Source organism: Cavia porcellus, unplaced genomic scaffold (assembly GCF_034190915.1).
Source record: "Cavia porcellus strain 051 isolate PalLab524CR breed Dunkin Hartley unplaced genomic scaffold, mCavPor4.1 scaffold_2, whole genome shotgun sequence".
NCBI classification, from domain to species: Eukaryota; Metazoa; Chordata; class Mammalia; order Rodentia; family Caviidae; genus Cavia; species Cavia porcellus.
Window position 1 is genome coordinate 9,341,888 of NW_026947485.1, and position 20,483 is coordinate 9,362,370.

The 20,483-nt window shown below is 38.4% G+C and overlaps 1 protein-coding gene across 2 annotated transcripts in view; it reads right to left on the reverse strand.

Annotated features, from left to right (window-relative positions):
- Positions 1–308: 308 nt before the first annotated feature.
- Positions 309–20,483, reverse strand: part of Orc5 (origin recognition complex subunit 5) — a 59,254-nt gene continuing 39,079 nt past the window's right edge. For both annotated transcript variants that reach the window (XR_010043713.1, XM_003469804.5), the window contains exons 13-14: positions 8,859–8,971; positions 309–859 (exon numbers count right to left, since the gene is read on the reverse strand). Coding sequence is in view for 1 of the 2 variants with exons in the window: in XM_003469804.5 (XP_003469852.3) it covers positions 814–859; positions 8,859–8,971 (159 nt within the window). In the remaining variant the exon portion in view is untranslated. The remainder of the gene's footprint in view (positions 860–8,858; positions 8,972–20,483) is intronic.

Genomic DNA, 20,483 nt, shown 5'->3' on the forward strand with positions numbered 1-20,483 from the left:
TTCAAGCATTCAAATGCTCATGGAAAACTTAAAATCAGAATCAAAATTCACAACTAATACAAAAGGGAAAAAATGAAACTCTTAAAGGCCAATGATTAAAAAAAAAAAGCAGTAAGCAAGAAAGAAAAAACCATTTGCTGTTTCTAAGTTAGCAGGAGCAGCTGATCACATGAGTGACCGGATAAACCTCACACAAGCACAGTGATGTAAGTGATCAAGCAGGCTTAGAGGTAGAAAGTGGCTCTACATCTCATCAAGCTGCCTTGTTTTTGAGAAAATTAGGGTGGAAGGATACGCATACACAAAGATTGGTTTTTACAAAAATTTTTATTTATTATATTTTTGCAGCCATCATCTTTTGAAACAGTGGCCTTAGGAAATCTGCTTTGGCAAGCGATGGCAGAGGCTCCTGTGGAGAGGAAGTGAAAAGACTGGGCATACACACAAGGGCTGCTGGCACGTTCAAAGCGCAGGGGAGAGTTCACACGGAAAACGGAGTCCTAAGTAAATGGGATCCAGGCAATTTCAGTGTTAAGATAACATCATTAAGAGTAGAACAGATTGTGCTCAAACCCTGCTGTTTATAATTAACACATTGCTTCCAAATACTCCAGGGTCCCTGGTAAATAGTCTTCTGCTCACATCCACCCAGACCAATCAGAGTATTTTCATCAGATTCCATGCTGGGCCAGCACCTGTTTGGACAAATCCAGTAGAGCCAAAGAACTCCTCTGCCTGGTCGGCCAAGGAACGGGATGAACACAGCTTGGCTTAGTCATTGTCACAGTGTCCATATGGCTTTGAAGCTTGTTTTCACAAGAAATCATACAAGTATTTTATTATGTCGAAGTTCACTGTCCTATAAACAAAAACAGACAATACATTAGCATCCTCGCCTTTAGACTGCTCAGCTTAGGATGATTCTGGGAAAAGTAAATGAAATAATTCAGAACTAACGCTAAGTGATTCGACAGTAAGTTAAAGGCATCGGGATAGGACTGGCGCCAATTTTGAAAACTGTCACTGTTACTAGGAACACAGTTTCTTTAAAAGTCTTTTTAAAAAAGTTTTCACTATGGAAAAAGTTTACTTTGCTCAGAAAAAAAGGATACAAAGTTAGAGCTATTCAACATTTTGTACTTCAATTATACTACAGAAAGTCTAGATTTCATTTGAAAGCTAGTTTTTTGTCTAATAACCAGAATGAAGTAATTAAAGATACAAAAGTATTTAAATCTTCTTTGCTTTTGAAGACTGTTTATCTTCCAAAACACCTGTTTTATCATTACATAAATGCACAGCTCATCACCCCTCATTGGTAGATTTCTTTCTTTTCAGTCTTTTAACAGGGGTTGACTTATATGTGTATTGTAACTAAATCCGTATGATCTAAGAATACGATTCAACAAACAGATGACGCACATGTGTATTTTTATACTCTGATGGCAGGCAGAATAAAACAGAAAGAGAGACATATAATTATTTTCTTTTCTCCAAACTCATTTTTCACTATAAATATTCAGACTTGAAGGTTTATTATTTGAATAAATGGTCAAAATAATTAGATATAATGATCAAGCTGTAAGTATAAAATTAAAGCCTTAAGTATTCAATTCCACAAAATAATCACCCATGTGAGAATAGTCTTTTAAAGATTCACTAATTGCATGCTTACTTTCCAAAATATCATCAATTATTGTTTTTGTCTATCATTTTGTAATATACTTTCTACAAGTTTTCAAGCCAATGACTGACATCAAATCTTTTTAAAAATGTGGATGAAGAACTTTAGATAGTGCTTATAGAAACACATTTAAAAACAGCCTAAGTGAGTTCTACGGCTATTACGGTCCCTAATGCTGGACTGCAGAATAGTCTGTTTGATGGCAACAGTGTCTCTCTGGAAAATTAAACCTTTCCAAATGACTCAAATATACTGGCAAAAAAAATCATCATTACTAGCAATGATAAAAGTAAAATTAGTTACTTAAATTTTAAAAATCTTACATAGCAAAGACACAAAAGGCATGGCTAGCAAATCTGAACGTCACTTTTGGTGTTTTTCCTTCAAATCAACTTTTAGTCCCCCAAATTCACTAGCACAAAGCACCTATAAAAATGATTTTAAAAATTATGCTGTTGGTTGAAAACATCTTTTTAGAGGATTTAGATAGAAAATATATAGTTGACTGCTTTTAATCACTGAAAGAAAAGAGAACTGAAACTTGAACCTCCCCCTGGACACATTTCACTGCAATGACTTTGAATCTTAAGGTTTTAAATGTAAAGCGACAAAATAAAATGTTTTATTGTTATTCTTGTTTTTTGTTATGGGTGACAACAAAAAGTTTACAAACAGCTAAAATTAAAGCAAATTCAAACAGTAGGGGAATGCCTGAATTGTAAGGCACTATTTAATGTACTATCATGTAGCCATACAAAGGTGATCAACATGATGAAATGCTCATGCTATTAAAATAACAGACATTGCAGCTTGGTATGCAGTGACAGCTATGGAGAAATGTTTGCTTAATGGACTAGTACCAGAGGAGGGCAATAAACACATGAAAATACTCTGATTAGTGATAGGACCACTACTTTTTTCTTTTGTCATCTATTTTGTTACTTAGCATGGTTTATGAGCTATAAGTTTCTTTAACAGAATAAATGAACTGATTTTAAATTTTATTTTATTTTTGGGGGGGTACCAAAGATAGGGCTCATGACCTTGTGCGTGCCAGGCAGATGCTGTATCACTGAGCTATCTACCTGGACCTGGATTGATTATAAAACTCAAGCAACTATATACTCATTTATAAAAGCTTTACTACATTCTATTTTTTTGCTTTGTCAATGAGAAATCTCCAAGCAAATCAAATCATACAGTTGAATATGCAAGACTGTTCATCTAAGAAACTTTTCATCTAAGAAACTGCTCAAGATGTCCAATGATCCTCTCATTTTTCGAGCCCCCTACGGAAACAGGAGACCTGCCAACTGATGCCCCATAGATTCTTCTAAACCAAGCCGGGCTTAAGTGACAGAATGACTGTAAGAGCAACATCAAAAATTATGTCACACATAAAGGAGCACTTTGCTCTAAAGAACACACCATTCACTTTAAATAAAGGTTTAGTTTACAAAAAAAAGTGTGCTTTGCATTTACTCACGGGTTTTCACAGCTTCAGATGTGCATTAGATTCATGTGCATAAATATACTTTGAAGGTAACTTTTATACTGTATAATAAATTGTCTCTCATGGAATATAAATCAATTACTACTTAAAATAAGCAGTTGGAAATGTGACAAACAAAAACCAGAATTTGGAACACAACTATACGACTTAAAGAATTTAATTTGGTTGTGTACTTTTATTTTACTTTGTCAAATTTTTTTATCCTATGTTGAAACACTTTGTTCTCATAGGATACTATTTTATTTCCTTTAACTTCTACGTGTAGTTTGAGTTCAGGTTCTTTTTAAAAATTCATTTCTTCTGACAACTTTAAATTGCAACAGTAAGCTATGTGGCAGTATCTTCCCAGCGGTTATGGAGGAGAAGCAATTATGTATTTGCAGCTTCCATTCCCGTGAAGCCCATTCCAGCCACAGTATTTACCACGGTTCTCAGTCCTGTCTTTTATTCTGCCTCCACAATCTGTGTTTTCTTTCAGAATCAGCTTCCTCCTGCTTCCCTGCTCAGATCTTCCCAGTGTTCCTCGGTCAGCAGCGTCGTTTACGTCCTCCTTCTCTTCTAGGACTCCCAACTCCATCCCGGGCTTAAGTGAGAACTGCCTCCCTGCGTAGGTCAGCTTTCTCTTCAGCTCTTTCCGGTGAAAGGTCAGCTGCGTGCTGCACCCCACACGGCTCTGGGTGGAGTTGGTGTCCCTGGGCAAAAAAACACTGTTCCTCTGAGCCCCACACTATTCGACTCTTGTCACATCTCTTCGTCACTCAGTAACTTAGCATCCGCTTCAGGTTTCCTTTCCATCCTAAGACTGCATCCGAGAGCAACACCAGGGCCTGCCTGGTCCTTTCCTCCCCAAAGACTTTCTTCTCTACGCTCACGACTACTCTGAAACGCTCTCACTCTTGGTACATAAGTTCAGACATTCTGCTCTCTGATGCCCAATTCTTTCCATTTAAACTCTGTGGGATGCCTTGGGGCAATCAGTCCCCAAAGCCCTTCATTTTTTCTGGACTGCAAGTAGCTACTGCATGCTTATGAGCCGACCCTGGACTGTGTAGCGGCCCCGCTGGCTTGACTTCCTGCTCAGTTTACACCCCACGGTTCATCACTTCAAGTGCTCACTTGCTAGCATCCGCTGAACTCACCTGGCAAAACCCCAATACGAAGTGATTTCAATTACAATTCAATTATAATTCTTTGCTGTCCTAACAGCTAGCATATGGAATGCTGTTGGGAAAGACCGTGAGTCTCACAGATCTCACAGATCGGTGCCACTGTAAATTCAAGGTCAAGAACTTCAACCCTCCCAGCAAGCTGCCTTCCTCATCAGCTTTCGCTTCCGTCCTCCACAGCAGCTATTCAGAAAGTTCACACTTTGCAACCTCTGCCTTCGCTCTCAAGTTTACCTCCCCTTCAGCCATCAGACCAGTGCCCTCACTTTAAACTTGACTCCAGCTGAAGGCCTTTTTCTCTCGCTATAATGTAAAAGGATTCCCTGGCCCATCCAGGGCTCTGGCTTGATCCAAATCCCGGGCTTAGATAACATTTCAAAGGCTTTATGCTTTAAGTGAAGCAGTTTCTGCGCTGCCTCATCACTCCCCTTCTCTCTGCATCTTCTTAAAACATTTAAATATGCTTAAATCTTTAAAATATACATAAAATACTAGAATACAGGCCCATCAGGATAGCACACAGCTGTCTCATACTTGTTACTGTATCTCCTCAAAACCTAGCACAGTATTTTATAAATATTGGGTAACACAATAAATGTTAAATGAATGAAAAAAATCTGTATTTTCTCCATCTACGTTTTCATACATACTACTTCGTGCACTGTAATCTGATGTCCTCCCCGTCCTACCAGAGCGCTCCTGCGTAAGTTACAGACCCCTGCCTCTCATTAGATCGGAGAGCTTTGCTGCTTTCTGGCAGCATTAACTTTTGACCATGACTCTCTTCCCTTAGGTTTTCCTGCTTTTCTTGTACATGCAACTTTATATATAACTGGTTTATCCACTTAAGCTCATATGACAATTTTCCTGTGCTTTTAGCCTTCAAAATCCAGACTTCAGCAACGGCAGTTTTTTTCAGAAGATGGTATACTAAGTTACTGACTCACTTACTTTGGAGTTTTAGGGAATGTTCTGTGATCCAGTCACTCGTTCTCTGCCACAGATGTCTGGAAGCAGCCTCTGTATCTCTTCCTTGGTAAGTGCTCTAGGGATTTCCTTTCTCCATCAAACTCTGCTGGGGAAGGAGACCTTCTCCTTGCTATTCTCCAAACAAGACCATGAAGCTTCCTTTCATCTGAAGTTTTTACTGTCACAGGAAACTACAGGAACTAAAGGCAGTTTTTACTCACCTCATCCAGACTGACTTTTAAAGTACTGTGCCAGACACGACAATAAGGAAGTGACGGACATGAGCAGTTCATGATTTGAACTTCACGGATTCCACAGAGAAAGACGAGCTCCATTAATTATTTAACTGAAATGGTAAATGTCACAAGAAACTAAATGGGATCTTCCTAATTGTATGTGTGGAAAAGGAGGTAACAGCAGACATGCAATGTTTGGAAGGCTTTTTTTGAGAAACAGGCATTTAACCTGAGATCTCCATGTTAGACAACAGTGAGCGAGAGAAAGAGGGGAGAAGTTTGGAAATGCTGCCTGTGCAAGGAGGAGGAGTAGGACGGGGAAAACAAAAGACTGAAAAGCACAGAACGGAGAAAGTATAAATACTGAGAGGAGAGGCTGGAGCAGCATGTGACTGGCTCCAGGGGCTGCATGGGCTGTTCTAAGGATGCTTCTGAGACGGGTGAGTGACATTAAATGCTTGTGAGATCACGCCAGCCACAGTGTGGACAATAAACTATGAGGAGGTGAAACTGGCAGAAGATCGATCAGGAAGCTACAGAGAAGCGAGGAAGTGGCTTAGAGGGGCAACAGCACCAACGAACACAGGTCAGTGATGTGTGCTACGTGGGAGAGTATGGTGAACGGGATTAATGACTGGATGCTGCAGGGCAGAAATGGCAGGATGACGCCCAGGATGCAGGCCTGGATAACCGGACAGACAGCTGTGCTTGTCACTCAAACAGAAAACACAGATCCGAAACGGGATCCTTCGTTTTTACTCAGGAAAGTGGAGAGTGGAAGAAGAAATTATTTCTAAGTTCACGTTTGGAAATGGATTCTTACAGTTAGGAAATATTCATTGAAGGTCAAAAACACTACTAAAAAGGTCTGGCCTTTAACAATAAAAGAGTTATTAATATACCGACAGGGCCTGAACTCACAGATGTAGCTAAGATTGCCTGGGGAAAAGTCTTGTATCAACAAAGAACCTAGGACCAAGCCTTAAGGAATGGTGCTATGTAAAGGTCACATAGAGAAGACAAGCTGGCAAATAAACTCGAGTAAAAACAGCCAAAGGGTAAGATGAAAAATAAACTGTAGAATTACAAGCCCTAAGGGAAAAAGAAAGCCATCAGCCGGGGTTTTAGCTCAGCGGCAAAAGCACCTGCCTGGCAAGCGCAAGGTTTTGAGTTTGATCCCTGGTACACCCTCCCCCAAAAAAGCATCAGCAGTGCCAGGTGCCACTTGAAAGGACAAACAGTCTGAGACGAGCGGAGGCTCTGGGGGTGAGGTGGGGAGAGGACATGACACTGTGAGCACAGGCGGAAAGTGCGAAGACGGCCACCAGCACTGGCCGGTGCAGAAATTCTCAGCAGACGGTTTCCACTTTGCTCGGTGAAACAGAGGGAACGGAGGCATTGAGACCTGTGATTTGAATACAGCCAAGAGTCTCCTAGGCAGCAAAGAGGCCTTTCAGCCATGTGCGCTACTCCTCAGGTGTAAGCTGGCTGGCTGGCAGGGGGTGGGAGGGAGCCAGTCAAGAGGAGACTGTGGGACAAGAAGCTGGAGGTGGCAACACGGAGGAAGGGATAAACGGCCACCACGGAGGTGACTCCAGAGAAGAAGCAGTTTTCGTTCGGATAACAAGGATGAAAATTTGGAAAAGATGAAACCTTGCCAAGGCAGCTGAAAAGGAGGACAAACTTGCAGAGCGTGAGAGTAGAAGAGGGCGCCTGTGAGAAGCAGGTGCTCGTTAGTCAGATGGTGCCCATGGAAAGGAGGGAACGGTAAAGAAAACGAGGTGCGAGAGCTACAGAGTCACGCGGCAAAGCGGCAGGGCTACAGTTCCTGCTCCTCCTGAAGGGGAACCGGGAGTGCACGCTTCTGTTAACATCACGGTGAGCGACGGATTCAGTAACACAGAATTAGGTCTGGTTCAGGGATTCGTTACAGTAGGGACCCACAAACTCTCTCCTGCCCATGATTATCCTGGGGCACAATTCTGTACATTCAGAGCAGTAAAATCCGTGAAATAAGTAGCTTTCTTCGAGACTCTTAGGATACAGAGATACTAATATCATTATTCAAAAAACAAAGTTCTTGCTTTATGATCATATTGAATACAGCCAAAAAAAAGTTCCTGGAAATTTTCTCTATGTACAAGCTGGCTGTTTCATAACAAAACATTGAAATGTTCATTTCATGTTTTATGGTCTCTGGGGCATAAAAATCTGTCGAATACCTACATCATAGCATCACAGAACTTTTAATTCAGAGGAGACTTCAGGGCAGAGACCATCAACCTGTGGACTTCAGAACTTCAAGAAGCTGTGAAATTCATCTGCAAATCCACTGTTTGGGGGTTGAACAATGTCTTAGGACTAAATATTTGAATTTGGAAATACACGTATTTTCACGATTAATTTGACTTTTAGAGGTTATCTATCCCAAATGTCTGGAAACGCTGTCCTGTGAACTGTTAGCCAACCACTGTGGACAGGCAGTACCTTCCACTATGATTCCTACCTGACCACCGCCAGCTGCGACCCAGACATGAGGTCTCTTACTCACAAGTGGCTCGAGCACTTTCCTAATAGGAAGCACACTCAGTGCGGAAAGTGATTCCACTTCTAGACAGCTTTCATTCTGACAAACATACTCTTCTCTGTACTCTTCTAATGCTAAGATCATCCATTCTGCACATGATAATCTTAGAAACACGAGAGAGCTCACTTCTCTCATGCTTCCTTTCAGTCCAAGAGGTAACGTGGTTCCTCCCTCAACCCTCACCTCGTCCTGTTCATTCAGCATGTGCTCGACTGTCAAGGTCCCTCTTAAAATTCTAACCATGGCACAGCCCACCAGATTTGATGCACTGCAGCAACACAGAACTATGACATCCCTTGAGCAAGATGCTCCCTCTGTTAATGTCACCTAGGGCTGGGCTTTTAAAGCTCTGTTGTCAGCTAAAACACTTAGGATGTAAGCGAGCTCTCTCTGCTATGATTCAGTACATACTTGTTTTTCAGAGCTAACGATCTGCGAAAGCCCACCTTGCCACTGACCATCGTTCCAGTTTTTTACCAATCCTGATTTTGCCACCTAGCATCTTAGGTACTGTGCCTTGTTTCCTGTTACTGGTAAATTTGATGACAGGATTCACTCTGTAAAGGAGCTTATTCATTTCTGCCACTTAAATCATGTTTTCTTGTTTATATGGCTGACGTTACACAGAAAGAGCATTAAGTTTTATACTTAGCATACATTTATATCATTCAAGACACCTTGCAGCACGTTGTTCTGCTCTTACCTTGCAATAGCTCTGATGAAGTCCAGTGAAACCATGCACTTGTATTTGGGTCCATCGAGCTGATCGTCATGGCCGACCAGGGTTAACAGCTGAAGGGTCACTAGAGAGGTAATCTAAAAAGAAAATATTTGCAGGAAAATCTGCTTTAATGAGATTACATGATGTCCTTTTTAAGAAAATTTTTGTAACGCCACAGATAAAGACACATAACTAAATCCAGGAAAATATCTGGAAAGAAGATGGCTGGCTACTCTGAAATTTGTATGCGTAATTGTAACATGTCCGAAACACTTTATCTAACAACTAAGAGAATCACAGCTTTAATGGCTGAATCAAACTAGTGGCCCTTAATAACAGCATGAGAGATACTGTTTCATTAATGACTGACGCATGAATGTCTAACCTTTTAGATATAATTAAACCATATTCTTTCTCTACACATGCATTTTCTGGAATTTCTAGCTAAACATCTGAGACTATCAAACCTGTACTGTCTTGAAAAAACAATTAAAATTTGAAGTTGGGCATTTCTCAGAATTTAGTAGCTCGGTGGATGAGAGATAAATGTATCCTTCTAATCTGGGCTTAGTGTTGCTTTAAAACATCATTGATCAGGCAGTCAGGAAAACACTAGAATGATTAACAATGGCAAAAGCAGGAGTGTATTTTGATAGGCCCACTAATGTGAAAAATAACTTCAACAGAAGTATTAAGTGCTCTGAAATCTAAGACAGAAAGCTAATCCAAGAGCTTAAGTTCTTTGATCAATCTACTGTGTCTCCCAATTTCTTGTCTCTCTCTCTCTTGTAGGCCAGCAGGCAAAAGAGCCAACAATAGCAAGAAGAAAACATTGGAGGGCTGATATAATACCTAATCATGTCTCAGGAATTAAAATGCTTACTTAATTTTGGGACTAATACTTTGCAGATGCAAGCAAACATCCTAAGAACAATAAAAATAACAGTTATGATTTATTTGGTTTTAAGTATTTCTACACACATTATCTCATTTATTATTCATGTTCCTATCAAGGGAACATTATTATAATCATTTTACAGATGAGTCCTAAAGGTGTTAAGTAACCTTCGCTGGATGCCACCCTACTAAGCAGCACAGCAAGAAGATCCATCCTCCTCCTCCTCCTATTACACTTTCAAGGACTCCACCACATTACTGTGATTTCAGAGGGGAAATAGTCAGTGGTCATTCAGCTGTTTTTGTTAATTTGTTAATAAATTAAAGGGTGAATGCATGGTACTTTATAGAGAAAATACAATATTCAGTACATACAAAACATTCAATTATAGAAATAATTTGTATTAATACATCAAAATACAATGGTTGGCACTGAAATACTGACTTTTAATTTTTAATTCAACATCACCAATTCGGTTATGTCCCAAAACACTTTTTATATGTGCTGTGTGTTGAAAAGAATATGTGTATTGGCAGCTATTGTATGTTCTGTTCCATATGTGTCTGTTAGATCAAGCTTGCAATTTATTACACACAAATCTTTAAATATACCATCATTGTAAAAGTCTATTTCATCTGCCAAAACTGGAAGTACTAAAATTCCTCAGTAGGGGCCAGGGATTTAGCTCAGCAGCTCAAGCACTTGACTGGTAAGTGCAAGGTCATGAGTTCAATCCCTAGTACTAAAAAAAAAAAAAAAAAAAAAAATTCTCAGGAGGTCTGTCTTTTTGTAGTTGTTAGTTTTTGCTTTGTATTCTTGAAGCTAAGGTATTAAATGCTAAAGATTTTAAATTCCTATGCCTTGTCAATAAAAGAAACTTTTTCATTTTTATATAATGAGCCTTTTGTTTCCCAGTAATGTCTTGCCTTAGCGTATTTTTTCCTATTAATACAGCTGTTTTCTTCTCTGATTTTACTTTCAAGTTTTATTCTCCTTCCTTCCGTCTCCTCTGCCTACTCCTCCCCACCCTTTTTAAAACTGGTTGCTCTATCACTGGGTTATGTCCCCAGCTCTTATTTTTTATTCTGAGACAGGGCTTGCTAAATAAATTGTCAAGGCTGCTGTGGAGCTTGTAATCCTCAAGCCTCTGCCTTCCCAGCAGCTAGGATTACAAGCATGCACCATGTGCCTGGCAGGTAATACTTTCCTAACTTCAGACAGTTCTCCTGTAAACAGCATAAAGAGGTAATTTTTACAGCCACCTGACAACCTTTACCTTTTAGCTGACCTTATGCTCCATTTGCTTTTACTGCATCTAATGATTCATAAAACTTCATTAAGTCAACCTGTCTGTCTTTCCTTTTCTGTGTCTTCCTCATTCCTTTGTTGGTTTTTGTTGCCCTGGATTATGGTTCAATCCATTGCTTCACTTTACTATTTTGGAAGTGGTCATACGCTCTATTTAAATTGTTCTTTGCATTTTTATTTTTACTTTTTAAATTTCCTACTCATAGAGATTAGGAAGTTTCTTGTCTTGTTTTGGGGGATCACAGAACATGGTCCGAATACAACCTATCTTTTGAAATGTGTCAATGCAGAGGGGTTCTCTGGGTGGGAAGGATGCACGGGATCCAGACATCACCGTGATGGAGAGTGAGAGGGAAGCATGTGGAGGCCACCCTGCCTGCTTAACTTGCCCACCAGGGCCCACTGTGGGGGTAGACACAGATCTTCTGGTTTCAGAAAAATAGAGAACACAGTTTAAGAGAAAAAACATGCAAAGCTAGGAAGATCTGTCTTCTATGTTAGGTACTGTGAGTCATCTAGAGAAGACTCAAAGTACCTGTGAAGACAGGCACGGCTTATGAGCAAACACTACACAGTTTTATGTAAGAGCCCGAGCATATCTACAGGGCTCCTGAAACCAAAGCCCTGCAGACACCAAGGAATGACTGCAGTAAAAGAAAAATAAAGACAAGTTAACACCAGAAACACACACACACACACACACACACTCTCTTTGAAAGATTCACAGAAAAGTTTACTGAATAATGATAACATGCAGGTCCTTGGGATCTGCAGTATGAAGGGATGAGACACAGAACAGGATGGGTGACCAGGGACAAAGGGCTCTCGGGAAGAGAAGCACTGCTGAAGGCCAAGGTAGGAAAAACTTTACACTGTTCCCAGCTTAGAGATGGGCAGAGCTCCATGGAGAGCCCAGGCTTTGATGAACTAGAAGACTCACAGAAAACAGTTGAGGAAATCTCCTATAGCAAACTACATTAAATACAACCTTTTCTATCTTCCTACAAAGGATTAACTTGGAAAAACAGGTTACTAACAGTCTCTTAAAAATCATACATTAAATTCTTATTATTAAAGGTAAATTTCTTTGGCACTTTTTTTTTTAAATAGAAGAAAAAATAATTACCTTTTATTTTACTACTGGCATTTTCTTTTTTAAATTTTTTATTTTTTTGGTACCGGGGATCCAACTCACAACTGCGCGCTTGCAAGACAGGTGCTTATGCCACTAAGCTAAATCCTCGGCATCATTGGCATTTTCTTAAAACTACTTTTCCAGGGCTGGGGATTTAGCTCAGCGGCATAAGCACCTGCCTTTCAAGCAGGCAGTCATGAGTTCGATCCCTGGTACCGATAAAAACGAAAAAGACAAAAACAAAACAACTTTTCTGTGACTCTAACACATACCTACAGAGGTTCTTTAAATTGTGTAGTAAATTATTATTGTACAATTTTCAGAGAAAAAATCTTTCTAATCTAGCTAAACTTGAATTTCAAAAAAATTTTTGATATCTTACTTTTATTAGTTTCTTAAGTATGTATCCAGAGGTAAAACACTGGAACAAATAGTCCCGTAAAGTCATTTTCAAGTCTGCCACCATTCTACGCAAAAACTAATTATGTACATTGTGCAAAATGTACAGTATCACTTTAATACAGTATCACTTTAAGATGCACGAATCCAAAATTACTTCCAAAACATTACTAAAATGGTTGTTCAATTTGGGGAAGAGGTAGGATACAGGAAAAATTAACACACAAAAAAATCTAAATCTAAAGAAAGTAAATCAGGATTTGACTTTCACATTAAAAAACCCTCATTTCTTGACCTGATTATATGAAAATTACAGTACTAAGAAACTCAATACAAATACATAGTTCAGGAGAATATTACATGAAGTAGTATATAAATAAACCACAAATCTAAAAGGGCTTCTCCAGATTATTAGAATATTACTAGAGCAAAACTGGAATAAGAACAAAGATACACGGTCCACACTTCGAATTTCACACATACTAGTTTGTAACATTAAATGAACATATTTAAAATAATACCTATGAAACCTCTGGAAAATTATTTCCATTCACACGTAAATACAGGAATACTCAACTTTCTCCTCATTATTCGATATATAAATTATCTATTTTTTAATTTCTACTTGCATATCCATGTAACTAACGAGAACGTATTTTAGGTACCGTGGATTCACAGATCCACAGGATTACAGAAAACACTTAACTCACTCCTGTGCTCCACTTTACAATATGATAAACCTGCATCTCCAGCCCAGCACTGATACCAGGCAGTCTGAGGAGATGGTCAGTGTGGATGCGGCAGATGTCCCTGGACAGTGAAAGGGCCCCACCTCAGCTCAGCATAGATGCACCAGCGTGCACAATGGCAGAGGCGGGACTAGTTTTTGTCAACCAGGTACTGAGGATTCAGGGATAAGTCTGTCACTCCAAGAAAAGATACAGAAGAATCATTCCAATTGTTAGGTTCTCAAATGCTGAAAATGATTGATGGTTTTTAATTTTGGCAAACAAAAATAAACAAATACTTTGCAGCCAATAAATTAATGTCTTAGAAGGGATTAATCTTTGTTGGGGAAAAGCTCTCTAAATAGTAATAGTACCATACCCTATGTCAAATATTATTTAATCTTTTTTAGCACTGTGTAATTTATAGAAGGCTTCATATTCCACTGAGCTTTGCATTACCCTGGAATGTATCTGATCATCAGTATTAACCAAAAGCCCACATAGAGGGTCAGGAAGAAAAAAGACAAATACAGAAGGGCATCCAGGCTACACAGGATGACGCAGATTCCTATTTATTGCTCTTCCCTGCTAAGCACATCTGCAAACCCTGGAAATAACAGAAGAGGCCACAACAGAAAAGCTGAAAGGTTGGAGTGGGATGGGGGTTACTTAGGAACCCCAGGCCTGGGGGAGCAAGACAGAGGAGGAAGTCTTCCGACTCCACACTCCCCAGCACCCAGGAGCGAGCACAGTGCCTTGGGTCTGCAGCCCGGCACCAACAGAAGGCTGCCCAGGCAGGCTCATTCCTCTCTGGGTTGAAGAGCACACGGCCAAGCAGAGCTGGCAAACTGTATGTGGCAAAACTGTTACTCAGGAATGAAGTGAAATGAAGACATTCTTCAATAAGAAAAAACTAGCAACTACATCCCCGGCAGATCTAGCTTTAAAGAATGGCTAAAGCAAGTTCTTCATACAGACAAACACAGTAAAAGAAGGAATCCTGCAAATCAAAAGGAAAAAAGAGCATACACCCACACACACATATATACTTATATAAATATACAATAATATCACCTTCTGAGTTTCTAAATAGTATTTAAAAGTTGTGGGGCTGGGGATTTAGCTCAGTGGCATAAGTGTCTGCCTGGCAAGCGCAAGTTTGTCAGTTTGATCCCTAGTACAAAAAAAAAAAAAAATCGTAACACTTTCCAATACTCAAGGTAAGGATCCTAAAGATAGAAAAAGTAAAAGGATCTGAACCGAAGTGAAGTTTCCACACTTCATTCATAGTGGTAAATCATTAATTTCACTTATGAAACTAACTGAAATACTACATTACCCCAAAATTTCACTGAGATATTTATTCCTCAGAACTGCAGGTTCACTAAAAAAATCAGTACATGAATATTTATAGTAGCTTTATTTGTAACAACCAAAAAACAAAACAAAAACTAGAAAGAATTCACATGTCCTTCAATGAATTAATGTTTAAACAAACCCTGGTATATCCATCCACCCACAGACTACTACTCAGTAATGACAAATAGGCAACTGATACATGCAAAAATCTGAATGAACCTCAGAGGTATTAATTATGCTGAAGCAAAAAACACGGACTATTAAATGTTGCATGTTATTTATATGATTCTGCTTGTATAAATTCTTTTTTTTTTTTTTTGTACCAGGGTTCAAACTCACAACCTTGAGCTAATAGGAAAGTGCTTGAGCCAAGGGAGGAAAAGAGGCTTGCTTTGCCTTGCTTTTTTACTCTGGCTGCTGCCATGCTCTGCTTTTACTCTGGTCAGTGCCATGCCAACCTTCCTTGGAGCCAGCTGATTATGGACTAAAACCTCCACAAACCGTGAACTAAATAAACCTTTCCTTCCTCCATTTTCGGTGTCATGTACTTTGTCCCAACAACTAGAGAAAAGTAACCAAGACGATGGGCATCAGGAGGGATGCTTGTGATGATGGAACTGGTCTGTATCTTGACTGAGGTGGTGGATATGCAAACCTTCCCTTGTATTTATTTTCTGTCATTTGGATTCAGTTTTGTTGTTGTTCAGGTGCCAGCCATTGAACCCAGGCCTTGTACACACTAAGCATGAATTCTGCCATTGAGTTGCATGTGTTCAATTAAATATCTCCCTTGTATAGATCATTAGTATGAAAGTGAGTATCATTAACATGCAACTTTTCCTCACCTATGGTATATTTTGTCCTTCCTTAGTTACTGAAATAATAGACATCTTCTCAAGCAAATTTTTGCTTATACGATAACCTTCAGTTTGCTTCTTGACTGTTGAGTTCACTGGTAATTACTCTTCTCTCAAAGCAGCACTAGGGATTGAGCACTGAAGCCAGAGCAGCCTGATTTGGTACTATCACACACCCCGAAAGCCACTTACTGTAAAACAAAAGTGGTAGAAATAACCATCCCACAATCTGACCTCAACACAAAAAACAATTTATCATGAAAACACAAGGCAGTAATTTGCCTCCAAAAATGTATAACTCCCCGAAAGCTGATTCCATACATACTAAAGTAGATGAAATTCCAACGAATTTAAAATCCTAATAGTTAAAATGACTGATAAGATTACAGAAGAGAGAAATAAGCAGCTGAATGAATTAAGGAAGATAATGAATGCAGGATATGAAAGACAATGTCAGTAAAGAGACAGAAGTTCTGCAAAAGAACCAAGCAGAAATCCTGGAAATAAAAACCTTGGTAAGTCAAATTTACAAGTCAACAGAAAGTCTCCACAGTAGAAGACACGAATTAGAAGAACATCAGGGCATGAAAGAAGGTGGAGACAATAAAAAGATAAACAGCAAACAGGTTGCCTAAAGGAAAAAAAACCCTAATAATCATCGGCTTAAAGTGGATGAGGAAGAACAGATGAACAGCATAGAAAATGTATTCATTAAAATTATCACAGAAAATTTCTCACATCTGAGTAATGAGATGGATTCTCAAGTAATGGCGACATGTAGAACTCAAATAGACATGACCAGAAAGAACTGCACAACACATCATAGTCAAAATGCCAAAAACTCAGAATGAAGAAAGAATAGTGAAAGTGGCTGAAGAGAAACACTAAATCACTGCTAAGGGCAAACTCCTCAGGATAACAGCAGATTTCTCAGCAGAAACCTTAAAGGCCAGGAAGACGTGGAGTGATGTATTTCAAGCCCTGAAAGAAGGTAACTGCCAACTCATATTACTGTATCCTGTAAGGCTATCCTTCAAAGCTGAAGGAGACAAAAAGTCCCTTTCCAACAAGTAAAAACTACAGAAACTTAGAGTCACAAGGCCAGCATTGAAAAAAATACCCCGGACAGTGATGGGGAACCTTAGAGAGACAAATGTCCAAACCGCAACCCAAAACATGCGCACTTATTAAGTGCCAACCCGGCGATGAAACCTCAGTACTGAGATTTTTAGTTTAGAAAAACAACTCATACATTAACACCTTTGCCTTAAACCTTTAATCTTTAAAAGATTAAAAGAAAAATAAGTAACACACATGGCATAGGCTCACCACCACGGACTTAGGGTAACCCTAATCAAAGAAGACAACCACAACCACAACCACAACCACAAGAACTGGGGGAATAGGCAAACAAATGAAAACCATAAATGAATCCAACACTAGAGAAACAACAAAGCAACAGGAATTAGCATACACTTTTCAACAGTAACATTTAATGTATATGTCCTTAATTCTCTAATTAAAGACAGACTGGCAGACTGGATGAAAAAACCAGTACCTACTTAAATGGTGCCTAACAGAAATAGACATAGTCGGCAAAGACATACACAGGTTGAGAGCAACAGGATGGAAAATGACATTATAAGCAGCTGGAACCCTAAAGCAAGCAGGATAGCCTACTTATACACAGCAAAGTAGACTTCAAATTAAAATTGGTCAGGAAAGACAAACAGGCTTCCACACACTGGTAAAGGGAACAATTCACCGAGATGACAACTGTAAATATATATGGCTCACCTCATTTTATAACCAACATGACCTGACATGAAAGGACAGGTAGATACCAGGAGAATCGACTGAGAGACTGAAATAGCCCACTCACAAAGGTCAACCAGACAACGAATATTAACCTAGAGATGGACCAAAATGGATTTAACAGACATGTACTAAGTGTTCCATCTAACAAGACTTCATCTTGTTTTCAACAACTCACAGAACTCTCTCCAAAACAGAACATATTTTAGGCCATAAAGTAAGTCATAATAAATATTAAAAACTTAAAATAATTTCATGGATCCTATCAGATTACAATGGAGTGAAGAAAGAACCAACAGCCAAAATAAGAAACAAAAGCAAGTGAACAAACCAGAAACTTCAAAAGCACATGAAGACTGAATAATATACATTTGAATCATAAGCAGGTTACTGAAGAAATCAGGAGAAATTTAAAAATTCTCAGTATCAAGCAATACTGGAAACATAACATATCTGAATCTGTGAGACTCTATGAAAGCCGTTCTAAGAGCTAAGCTTATAGCTAGAAGTCCTTGCATTAGAAAAACTGAGAATGTTCAATCTCAAGGTCCTAGAAAAACAAGAAAAAGCAAATCCAAAACTAGAAGAAGCAAAGAATAAAGGTCAAATTTAATGAAACAGAGACTAAATTACAACAGACACCACTGAAGTCCAGAAGATTAAAAACTATTTTGAAAACTTATATTCCTGTAAGTTGGAAAAGTTAGAGGGAATAAATTCTTAGACATTTGACTTATCAAAATTGAACCAAAAAAAAAACTGATAAAATCTGAACAGACCAACACCACACAATAACACTGATGCAGTAATAAAGACTATCTACCAACTAAGAAAAGCCTAGGTCCCAACAGATTTACTGCTCAGTTTTACTAGACATTTAGAGAAGAACATATACCAATGCATCTCAAGCTTTTCCATGCAACAGAAAGGGAAGGGGTGCCTCCAAATTCTATCTACAAGGCAGTGTTATCTGTATATCACATAAGAAATCAACAAAGAAAGAAACTAGAGACTAAAATCCTTGATGAATATAAATGCAAAAATTATTAGTAAGATTCTTGCAACAGAATACCATAGCACACTACAAAGAACAAACATGACAAACTTTTATCCCAGAAAAGCAAGGATGGTTCAAGATACACATATTAATACCTCATATAAATTGAATCAAGAATCTAAAAAATCACATAATGATCTCAATAGATGCAGAAAAAGCTTTTGATGAAATCCAACATTCTCTCACAATTAAAGAAAAAAGAAACCTTGCAGAAAAGATATAAAAGATTTTCCCTCTAATTGGTAAAAGCCATATAATGACAAACATATGGCCAATGTCATTTTGAAGAGGGAAAAACATACAAAGATTTCCTCTAAAATCTGAAATAAGACAAAACGCACCTCCTCATCATTCCTGTGCAATAAATACATCATGTGAAACTTTAATCAGAATGGGAGACTGTAAACTCTTGAAATCAGTATAGCAATTCCTTCAAAAACCTCAAAATACAAATAGCATCTGAGCTAGCTATACAACACCTGGGTACCTTCTCAAAAGAACGGCATACCACAGTGATACATGCATCACTGTTTTATAGTGCACAATTCACAAAAGCTAAGCAGTTAATCTAGATGCTGGTTAACAGATGAATGGATAGAGAAAATGTGGTATTCATGCACATAGAATAGTATCAGCCACAAAAAATAAAATCATGTCATTTGCAAGAAAATGAAAGGAACTGGAGACAATCATGTTAATAAGCCAGACTGCAGTGAGTTCCATACTGCAAGTTTCTTATATAACAAACCTAAATGAATAAATGAAGGACAGAAGACAGGAACTAATTTAATATGAGTGATCACAAAACATTAGTGGTGGGATTAGAATGTATTATTGTGTCTAGATTCTACGTGACAGACACTATGATAGGCACTTTAATTTTTTCAGTCTTTCCACTTCTCCATGATCAGATACTACACAAGAACCTAATTTTTGCGGATAGAGAAACATCAGAGGTCATAAATTGCTCCAGGTCACCAAACTAAGAGTGGCAGGAAGAGTGCTGAATTTGAATACTGTCTGAATCCGAAACCCACCTCTTCACACTACCCTGAACAAGAAGCTGCAGAATACTAGAAAAGATAACTTTGTTGGGACAGATTAAGGACAGCGTGATGGAAAAAGGAAAAGTACGTAAAATGACAATTCTGGAAATATTTTACATTAAATGAAAGAAGGTATTTGAATATTGAAGGGATTGGAAATCCAGACATAACAAAGCAGAAATCTTAAAAAAACAAAACAAAAAAACCAACCTGAGCAATGATGAAAAGCACCATCTCAGAATATGCAAATGTTCTGCTCTAGCAATAAGGAATTGCCTTGAGAATAACAGTAATCTTCTGAGCAAAGATATCAGAGCTCTAGGGTAAAATGTACAATTTATTTAAGCTAATGGCATTTAACCTTTCCATCAATCTGACTGCACATTATATTACATGTTGTTTTCAAGCTGTAATTTTAAAAATATAAATAATTTAAGATGGAGGAGAAAGTATGACTTTCTAAAACCTCAAATTAGTGGACAACACTGAAAATCCAAGGAATCCAAGGCAGTTTCTTACTGTAATGTGGATTACAGATCTCATCAAACACACAATGTTACCATAAACATTAAAAATCTTTTTTTTTTTTTTTTTTTTTTTTTGTCTTTTTCCTTTTTATCGGTACCAGGGATCGAACTCACAACTGCCTGCTTGCAAGGCAGGCGCTTATGCCGCTGAGCTAAATCCCCAGCCCTAACATTAAAAATCTTTAATAAACAAAGCTAATGAGGAAGTCTTCCTGAAACACTGGTCATTTTCAGGAAAAGTCAACTTAGTTATTGAAATAAATTTAATATTTGCAGGCAATTATTATCCCCTTTCTTGGTTTCTATAACCTATAACGACACATTTTTTTGCAAATAATGCTCAAATTTTAGGAGAGTACATACTGGTTTCCACAGCTGCTGTTCTTATCTATTTGTTAAGCTCCAACTTGAATGAATGAAATTCCAATGAATTAAAAAGTAGGTTAGGGAGTGGATTTTCTTTTTAAATGCCAAGATT